The sequence below is a fragment of the Gavialis gangeticus genome, unplaced genomic scaffold (assembly GCF_001723915.1).
Source record: "Gavialis gangeticus isolate Ggan-Ray unplaced genomic scaffold, GavGan_comp1, whole genome shotgun sequence".
Classification (NCBI taxonomy): domain Eukaryota; kingdom Metazoa; phylum Chordata; order Crocodylia; family Gavialidae; genus Gavialis; species Gavialis gangeticus.
Window position 1 is genome coordinate 120,030,768 of NW_017729022.1, and position 10,491 is coordinate 120,041,258.

General features: G+C 46.0%; 1 protein-coding gene and 1 long non-coding RNA gene across 3 annotated transcripts in view; one reads left to right on the plus strand and one right to left on the minus strand.

Annotated features, from left to right (window-relative positions):
* Nucleotides 1-10,491, plus strand: part of CASR (calcium sensing receptor) — a 150,381-nt gene that overhangs the window by 120,217 nt on the left and 19,673 nt on the right. For both annotated transcript variants that reach the window (XM_019516078.1, XM_019516079.1), the window contains one exon: nucleotides 6,832-6,955. In XM_019516078.1, the coding sequence (XP_019371623.1) occupies nucleotides 6,832-6,955 (124 nt within the window). The remainder of the gene's footprint in view (nucleotides 1-6,831; nucleotides 6,956-10,491) is intronic.
* Nucleotides 8,095-10,491, minus strand: part of LOC109296608 — a 26,993-nt gene continuing 24,596 nt past the window's right edge. The window contains exon 2 of the long non-coding RNA XR_002096999.1: nucleotides 8,095-10,117. This is a non-coding gene — a long non-coding RNA (uncharacterized LOC109296608). The remainder of the gene's footprint in view (nucleotides 10,118-10,491) is intronic.

Sequence of the window (10,491 nt, forward strand, 5' to 3'; positions counted from 1 at the left end):
TAGGGGATTACAGGATAAGCCCTATGAGAGGAGACTGAGGTACCACAGAGCAAGAGAAGGGCAATTATAGTATCTAACTTAAAAAAAGAAAAAAAGGAAGACTTGGAAAATCATAGATCAGTTGGCCTAACACGTATACCTTGAGAAACACAAAAATAAATTATAAGCACTTAGATGGTAACAACACGATAAAAATCAGCCCACATCTATTTGTCAAGATCAAATCATGTCACACCAATTTAATTTCCTTCTTTGAGAGGATATCTGGCCTGTTAGGTAAGAAGGAAGCAGAAGATACGGTATCATAAGACTGTTTCGCATGACATTCTTATAAACAAACTACAAAACTGATTAAATCAGCATATGGCTGTGAAAAACTGGTTGAAAACACAGCACTTTAAGAGTATGTATCAATGATTTGCTGTCAAAGTCAAAGGTAATTCAGGTGAGACCCTGAAGGGATCTGTTTTGGATCTGATTCTACTCAATTTGTTCATTAAAAAATATTGACTATGTAATGTGGAGACATTTATAAAAGTTGCAGTAGACATTAAGCTGGGAAGGGTAACAAGTACAATGGAGAATGGGATCAGAATTCAAAATACTTTTGATTAACTGGAGTAATGGTCCAAAAATGTCATTAAAGACAAGTGCAAAAGAGTTATGTAGGAAGGAAAAACCATGTGCAGAAATACGAAGTGGGAAAAACTTAGGCAGCAGTACAGAAAAGGATCTAGGATTTTTGTGCTCCCAAACTTAATATGGATCAATTCTATGTTGTTGTTGCAAAAGAAGTAAACCCAATTCTGTGAGGTATTAACTGTATGAGAGTCAAGAACTTTTAGTTATAACTTTTATTGGACCAAGGGTATAGTTGGGAGAGCTGCTGGACAAGCTGGAACCTGCACTGCTTATTCAGTAAAAATACTTCCTAACAGCTGTATCCTCACTCCTAGTTGACCACACCCTCTCATTATGACCCTCCCCTTGTTCCCCCAGCCCTAGGCAAAAGCAGGGGTCCAAGCACTTTCCAGTCCCTGCCCTCTCCATCCCTGCCTTCCCAAGTCAGGAAAGCACAGATTTTAGTCAGCTGCAGACTACTGAAGTGTATTGAACTCATATTGAGGAGGGAAGGGAAAGAGAAAAATGGAAATGCCCCAAGCCACAGGTCATCCATCCCCTGAGCCCTCCAAAACATAGAGAATAATAGAACCATAAAGAAATAGACCTGGAAAAGACTGCCAGAGGTCATCTAGTCCAACCCCCTGCTTGAGGCAAGATCATCCCTATCCAAACCATTCTATACAATCCATAATCAAAACTCTTTACAGGACAACCATCAACCCTAGCACAACACAGACCTAACGCCCTAACCTGCCACAGGTAAAGCAAGGCAACTATGGCAGCCAGTGTCCTGCTTCTGTGAAATGTCAATGTATGGTCAATAGAGGGCCATCTCCCACACTACAGAGGAAGGCAAAAATTCCCACAGTCTGTACTAGTCTGACCATAGGGTAAAATTTCTTCCTGACTCCAAGTATGGCCATCAGTCAGACCCTGAGCAGAGGGTCAAGACCCTCTAATTAGGAACCTCCAGCTTTGGTCCCAGCAGGAGCATTGGCACACAGCACTCAAAGTCCCCAACCTTGGCTGTAGCCAACACCCAATGCTTCTGGCAAGGATTAAAAACACCCTGCCATATGTAGCAGAAAAGGGCAGGGGGAAGTAACAAGCAAAGCCCAGAACCATGGGAAATACGTATAGTAGGACACAGGCACAGATACGCCTAAACCATCCCTGACCAGTGGTTGTCCAACCTCTTCTTGAACACCTCTAGTGATGGAGAGTCTGAAACTTCCTAGGGAAAGAATGCCTCAGTGCCTCACTGAGGAAGTTTTTTCTGGATAGCCAATCTAAATTTACTATGCTGCAACTTTAAGCCATTAATCCAAGTCCTCTCTACAGGAAAAGAGAAAGGTTGCTTTCCCTCTTCTTTGACAGCCCTTCAAACAACTGAAGACTGCTATCAAGTCCCCTCTTAAGTGCCTTTTCCACAAGCTTGAATCTGCCTAGCTTCTTCAGCCTGTCCTCATATGACCTGCTTTCTAAGGCCTTGATCATCTTTGTTACCTGCCTCTGGACCCTCTAACTTCTCCCCATCCTTTTTAAAATGTGGAGTCCAGAACTGCACCCAGTTCTCCAGATGAGACCTAACCAATGCCTAACCAGTACTATCCTTCCTGTGTCTTGCACCTAATGCTTCTATTGATGCATCCCAAAACTGCATTAATCTTTTGTGTGGCTGCATCACACTGCAGACTCCCATTGAGTCTGTGATCTACCAAGACTCCCAAGTCCTTTTCCATAGTTCTGCCATCAGGCCAGGTGTCACCAACCTGATTGCCTTCTATGATAAGATGACTGGCACTATAGATGCAGGGAAAGCAGTGGATATGATATACTTACACTTTTGATACAGTCTCCCACAGCATTCTTGCAAGCAAGCTGAGGAAGTATGGGTTGGATGAATAGACTGTAAGATGGATAGCAAGCTGGCTGGATCTTCAAGCTCAGTGGGTAGTGATAAATGGCTTGATGTCTAGTTGGCAGCCAGTATCAAGGGGAGTGTCCCAATGGTTGGTCCTCAGGCCAGTTTTGTTCAATATCTTCATTAAAAATCTGTAAGATGGGATGAAGTGCATCCTCAGCAAGTTTGCAGATGACACCAAGCTGGTGAGAGTAGTAAGTACGCTGGAGGGTAGGGCTAGGATTCAGAGTGACCTAGACAAATTGGAGGATTGGGCCAAAAGAAATCTCATTAAGTTCAATAAGGACAAATGCAAAGCCCTACACTTAGGACAGAACAATTCCATGTACCAGTACAGGCTGGAGGCTGACTGGCTGGGCATCAACTCTGCAAAAAAGGACCTGGGGCTTACAATGGACAAGAAGCTGAATGAGCGAACAGTGTGCCCTTGTTGCCAAGAAAGCTAGCAGCACACTGGGCTGCCTTAGTAGGAGTGTTGCCAGCAGATCAAATGAAGTAATTATTCCCCTGTATTCTGCACTAGTGAAGCCACATCTGGAGTACTGTGTCCAGTTTTGGGTTCCCTCATTACAGAAAGGATGCGGACAAGTTGGAGAGAGTCTAGCAGAGAGTAACGGAAATGGTTAGGTGGCAGGGACACATGACTTCTGAGGAGAGCCTGAGGGAATGGGGCTTATTTAGTCTGCAGAAGAGAAGACTGAGGGAGCCTTTAACTACCTGAAGTGTGATTCCAGAGGATGGAGCTAGATTATTCTCAGTGGTGGCAGATGACCAAACAAGGAGTCTCAAGTTGCAGCAAGGGAAGTTTAGGATGGGTATTAGGAAAAACTCTCTCACTAGGAGGGTGGTGAAGCACTGAAATGAGTTACCTAGAGAGGTGATGGAATCTCCATCCGTGGAGGTTTTAAGGCCAAACTCAACAAAGCCCTGTCTGGAATTATCTAGTTGGGGATGGTCCTACTTTGAGTGGGTAATTGGACTAGATCACCTCCTGAGGTCCCTTCCAACCCTAATTTGTTATGATTCTATGATTTGTATTTGTGTTTTTAATTATTCCTTCGGAATATGCACCTTGCATTTGTCTACATTGAATTTCATCCTGTTAGCTCTAGCCCAATTTTACAATCTGTCGCTATCTTCTGAATTGCGCTCACATTTTCCACCATGTTTGCAGTCCTCTGTTTTGTGTCATATGCAAACTTGCTCAGGAAGCTTTCTGTGCCATTATCCAAATCATTAATAAACACATAGAACAACACTGGGGCCCAGAAGAGATATCTGTGAGACTCCACCTGAAACCCCCCGCTTATCTGACATGGACCCGTTAATGATGATTCTTTGCTTGTGGCTATCAAGCCTGTTATCTTTCCACCTTATAGTAGTTTATAGTAGTTTTTAGGGGTGCACCGATAATGATTTTTTGGGCCAATACCAATGGCTGATTATTAGCGAGCCATATCAGCCGATCCTATTGCCAATATGCAGCCCAGCAGCTTGGAGACCAGTATCCAGCTGGTAAATCAGCCCGACTCCCTCCCTCACAGATTGAGGCCACCATGGTGAGGGAGAGAGTGGAGCTGGGCCTGGGGCTGGGGCTGGGGCAGGTGCTGCCCAGCCAGGGCAGGGCAGGGGTCGGAGCTGTGAGTAGCTTGTCCAGGGGGCATGGGGAAAGGGGGGACAGCTTCTGCCACTACGCACGCCCCTGGGGAAGACATGTGCCCACTGGATCTATGCATGGGGCGAGGGTGGGCTGCCCGCTATGAGCTGGGGCCAGGAGTGGCACTGGGCTTTTCCTAGCAGGGGGAGGCTGGGCAGAGGCTGTGCTCAAGGTGGGCGGCAGCAGCACTAGAAGGGGTGACTACAGTAGATTTTGGGGTGGCTGTAGCCCACCCTGTAGCCCCCCCTTTCACTGCCACCACTGCTCACCCCAAGTATAGCCCCGCCCCCCATAAAGAGCCCGGCATCACTCCCAACCCCAGCCTGCAGCAGCAGCCTCCCCTTGCCCTGTGCACAGATCCAGGGGGCATTTGCCTCCCCAAGGCTTCCTTGGGGGTGTGCGCAGTAGTGGAAGCCACTCCCTCTGCCCCAGCCCCACTCCCTCCCTCACCATGGAGGCCTTGATCTGCTCCCCACCCCCACCCCTTCCCCACAACAGACTTACCAGCAAGATGCTGCTTTCCAAGCTGCCAAGCTGGCTGTGTGCATGCTGGAACTGCTGCCTTCACACAGCAGTCACCATCTTGAGTTGTCAAAACTTTAGGTTTCACTTAATGTTCATTTCACTTAATGCTCAGTTTTTCAGATCCAATTAAGAGCGCTAAGCAGGGGTTGCCTGTAGTTACTTTGTCAAAGAAGGAGATGAGATTTGTTTGACAAGATGTGGTTTGCATAAATCCAAGCTGGCTTCTTGTGATCAGCCTTTCCTCCTCCAGATCCTAATAAATGGTCTTCCTTAGTATATGCTCTAGTAAATTCCCAGGTATTGAGGTGGGGTTAACCAGTCAGTAGTTCCCAAGGTCCTCCTTTTTGCCTTTCTAAAAGAGGGGCACTACCGTGGCTCTGTCTAGTTCTCTAGCATGTGGCCCATCTCCCACAGCTTCAAGAAGATGCTCCAAGATCTCTGCCAGTTCTTTCCTGTACTCTGGGATGAAATTAATCTGGCCCCACTGACCTGAATTCACTGAGACCCCACAAAAGCACTCTGACCATCTCTTTTGTTATCTCTTTCCTCAGCTTTCCCCCATCCTTATCGAGATAATCCTTATTAGGTGTGTGGCTGGAACTTGATTTTTTTGTGAAGACTAAGGCAAAGTTGCTGTTGAGTAGATCCAACTTTTTTGCACCTTCAGTTAGACGTTCCCCCTGGCTTGTTAACAGATGACACACAGCTTCCTTGATCCTTCTTTTCTGGCCAGCATACTTATAGAACCTCTTCTTCTTGTCCTTAATCTCCTTTGCCAGGTAGAGCTTATTCTTTATCTTAGCCTTCCTGATTTTGTTCCTGAAGGTTCTGGCTATTTCCTGGTATGTTACCTTGGTGACCTGCCCATTCTTCTGTTGCCTGTATTCTTTCCTTTTGCATGTGGGGCATTTTAGAAGCTCCTTGTACAGCCACATTGGTCTCTGGCTATTCTTGTGCTTCATTGTGCCAGGACGGTTTTTTGTTGGGCTTCCAATACTGTGCCCTTTACCATCCCTCCTAGGCACTATTATCCTTCAGTCTGTCCTCCCATGACACTGTGCCTATTAAGTCCTTGAGTCAGATGAAATCCACATTTTTGAAATCTAGTATCCTAATTTTGCTGATTTTATGCTTTCCCTGTCTTAGGATCTGGAATTTTATCGTATCGTGATTGCTTCCTCCCAAAGTACCCATCACTTTCCCATCCTCCATTAATTCATCTCTGTTGGTCAGGACTAATTCCAAGATAAACAATCCAATCTTCTAGTTGTATCATCAACCTTCTGAAATAAAAAATTGTCCTCCACACAAGTTAGGAACTGGCTTGACATTTTATGTTTGACTGAATTATTCTTCCAGCAGATGTCTGGAATATTGAAATCTTCCATCAGTACCATCCCATAGCTTTTGGATAGATTTGTTACCTGCCTGAAGAGTGCTTCATCCACCTCCTTTTCCTGATTTGGGGGGCTGTAATAAATCTTTCACCTTTCATCTACATTCCAATGCATTCTGCTTTGCCATCTTCTTCCTCCCAAACCAGGGAAGAAGTGTATGTGTTTTTGGCATAAAAGGCAACACCACCACCTTTCTCCCAACCCCATTGACATTTCAGTTTTAAGAGCTTTCCCACCAGGTTTCTGTGTTGTCAATCAGGTCATAGCTTGAGTCCAAGCACTCACCCCACTCTCCCACTTTGAGGCATGTTGAGCTGGGTCCTCACTCCCACTCTGTGGTGTTAAAACCACAGCAAAACCCTACCACCTCCATTCCAATGGCCGCCCCACAGTCAGCACCCAGACCTCATGCCCTAGTCACTCACCCATGTCCATCATGGCCCAGTGCAACTACCTTACATGGCTATACCCAACATAACATAAGGGTTCCTTGGCAGTCCTCTGAATGATAGAGACGTCTGTAGGACTACAGTCAGAACCCTGATGTGATTGCGAAATCTTAGGATAGATATCTTTCCAAGATTGTATGCGTGGCTAATGGCAGTATAGCTTAATCCTAGCACATCCTGCAACTGCTCACCATATAGTGGAGTGTCCCCAAGTCCTTTCCACATGTTTAACCAGATTCCTTTTTTTCCTTACAGGTGCCATTCTCCAACTGCAGCAGGGATTGCCTCCCAGGCACCAGGAAAGGCATCATTGAGGGAGAGCCTACGTGTTGCTTTGAATGTGTGGAGTGCCCAGATGGGGAATACAGTGATGAAACAGGTAATAGAAAGAAAGCTGTTCTCCTGTTTCCACAAAATCAAGTGAGCCTCTTAGTGGGCACTATTTGTAAGTGCAATCTATTTCCAGCTATTTTGTTTAGTTTTTTAAATTACTAATGAGTAGAAGCAATGCAGAACACCTAAAAGACTATTCTCTAAGAAAACTACATAAAGCCACTTAACTTCTTTTCTCTTTTTTTGGTGAATTCTAAGTGAACCTAGCACTGATAAAAGCTGTCAGAATCTAAAGAACAGGTGTTCCTCATACAGCAGGACAAGAGGCATCCACCTCATAAGCCCTCCCTGCCTACCCATCATCTTCATCACAGGGCTGGAGAGACCCTTTATAAATAGTATGGGGGAATTCAGTCTCCAGCCCCTGCTGATGCTGCTGTCAGCCATCTCAGAGCTGCATCAGTCTGATTGCTCTTTTTATAGGAATGTGTAGGTAGAAAGAAAGGGAAGTCTTGCTCAAGGCCATACAGGTTTCCCTCGATGTATGCTGTACATGTGTTCCTGGAGAAGGGCGCATAAAGTGAACCCACTTTACAGCGTAACAAATAGGGGTTCCCATGGTGGTGAGGGAAGGACTAGGGAAGGGGTGGGGGAAGGGTGCCACTCCTGGGGCTGCACAAGGCAGCAAAGCAGAGAGAACAGAGCAGCACTCACCCCAGCCCCAGCTGCAGCAGCCCCGGGAGCAGCTGGCACCAACTGCCTGCAGCCGCTGGGCTACCGTGCTCCACCTGTCCCTACTCACATCTGCTTTTGGGCTGCGCCATGCCCTAGTGCAGGCAGCTGGTGTTGGCTGCTCCCAGGGCCACTGCAGCTGGGGTTGGGGTGAGTGGGGCCATGGCCCTTTCCTTTCCCGCTACAGACTTACCTGCTTGGGGGGTGGAGGCATCTATGTTGATCACATAAGAGGGAATTTACCTTGCATGTAACAAATTATGGGTCTAAATATGCTCATTGCATAAGAGCGAATTCACATATAAAGAACCCATATAAATTGAGGGAGCCCTCGCAGAACTGTGATTAAATCCTGGGAGTGTGACTTGCTGATTCTTACCACTACACTGTGACTATAACTTTAGGCCCCTCCACAACCTGGAGAAGGAAAGTACTCCATATCCCAGTTGCAGATTCATTAGTCATTAAGGTTTTTACTCCTGATTTTCAAAATTTTATTCCATGTTTTAGCAGGTCATAAACTCCATTCTGTAGATTATCCATTATAATCAAACAGGCTAGTGTTCATTATGCCCAGGTGAACATTTCTTTTTCCTGGACCAGCTGAAGTATCTTCTCGGGGAAACTAATGTAGCAGATTGATATGGCCCTCAGGCACAGTTCAAGTCAAATGGGAGTCTGTTGGAGAGATTGCGCTTGACTCTAGTGGGAGTTTGATCAAACCGTACACACGACAAAGCAAATAGAAAAATATTATGTTTGTTTGAGAGTGTGTTGAAAGGTTCTTGAATTTCCAGCCCCCTGCCAGAGGCAGTATCATCCCTTAGCAAAACAACACAGTCAACCCAGACACAGCACAAAATGTATCACCCTGTGGTGGGACCCAGAGTTAGCTAAGGCTATGTGAGTGCAAACTCCCCATGAGGCAAGATACCCAATTAAAGAATAACTACATTTCAGGGATAATCCTCCCTGCTCCTACCCCCCACTTTAATAATTAGGAGGGAAAACGCTACCATGTGACTGAGAAGACAAAATAAAGGTTTTAAACATCTTAACTCCTAACAGTTCATTCTCACCCCTGGTCAGTGCTTACTTCTCAGACCACGGATGGTTCCAGCAGCAGGCCAGAATCATTACTGTCTCTGCAGGGAACTCCACCCCCCACCCATCCCTTGAGGTCTCAGCTTCTCTGCTGGCCTCAGCAGGTTGCCCCTGCCTCACTGCTCATGCCTTTCCAGCCCGCAGACCCCACATGGATGACTGCCTCTGTCTCCACTCTCTGGGGCTTCACCCCAGCAGGCTGTGGTGGATTCCAGCAGGCCAGCAGGCACTCACACAGGCATACATACCCACATGTGCACTCTCCAGCTCCCCTGCTTATATCTGCTCCCCCAGCTTCTAGAAAGAGATGGAGCCCTGGGGAGAAGGGCCCTTCCAGCACCATCCCCAGGGCAGAGTGCAATGAGCCAGGCCACACCCAGCCCCTCTGCAAGCCAGATGGTTACCTTTTCCCTGCCAGAATAAAACCCATCCAAAAAAAAGAAAAAAAAATAACAGGGAGCATCAAAAGGAACAATCCAACCACATAATCATCACACAACCTAATTTGCCCCATGTAAAGCAAGAAGACCATGGCAGCCAAAATCCTGCTGCTGCAAAACTTATTAAAATACATTTGAGAGATCCCAGAAAGAGGGCAACACCCTCCGCACCACAGAAGAAGGCAAAAACCTCCACAGTCCATACCAATCTGACAATGGGATAAAAGTCCTTCCTGAACCCACCTAAGGCAATTGGTCTGACCCTGAGTGGAGGGGGAAAACCCTTTAGCCAGAAACCTCCAGATTTAAGTCCCAGCAAAGTCCCCAGGCTTGGCTGCAGCCACCACCCAATATTTCTGGGGTGGAATTCTCTCCTGGCCCCACGGGACAACCAACAAAGTCCATAAGTATAGAAAATACCCATAGTAGAACACCCCCTGCCTCAGTCAGGGTGTTGGACTAGATGACCTATTGAGGTTCCTTCCACCCCTACTTCTTCATGATTCTCTATGAATAAAGGCACAACTGTATGTCCAACGCCTATTCAACCTCTTCTTGAACAACATTTCTCAACATATCAGTAAGTAAAGGTGGGTAGAAGGTATGAGACAGGTTGCTTGATTTAAGTGTTATTTAGATCAGTATGGATGTAATATTTACCTTTTGTAGAATGAGAGATGACAGAAGCCCTAACTATTTGTAATAAACATCCTGCAGCACCCTTCTCAAGATTTAGGGCGTTATTGTTGGTATCCTGGGAAAATTCTGATGGTTGATTTTAGACTACCTCTTTAAAATACATTGAAACTTCAGTTGGATACAACACCCTTCTTCATTCACTTCCTGTACCTACCTTTCTTGTCACGCAAAAGTCTGCATCAAAGGCTCTTAATGGCATTAGCTGGAAGGTCCACTTGTAGATCAGAAATTGTCTTAGGAAAAAGTGGGTATAAGTGGTCAGTTTTCAGAATGGAGAAAAGTAAACAGTGGGATCCCAAAAGGGCTACATCTTGGGACCTGTGATGTTTAATATCTTCATAAATGATTTGGAAAGGGGGGTTAATAGTGAGTTGGCCAAGTTTGCAGTTGACACATAATTACTCAGAATGGCAAAAACCAAAGAATACTGTGAAGAACTCTTGCAAAATTCATGAGCACAATCTGTACCCTCCACTGCAAAGTGCAGGCGTATGAGTGCAATCCCCCTCTACAGGTGCATGCAGGTACACAAGCATGATTCCCCCTCCAAACCACAACTGTTCCCATATTGACACCTTCCCCCTACCGGTGCACAAAGTGCCACCCC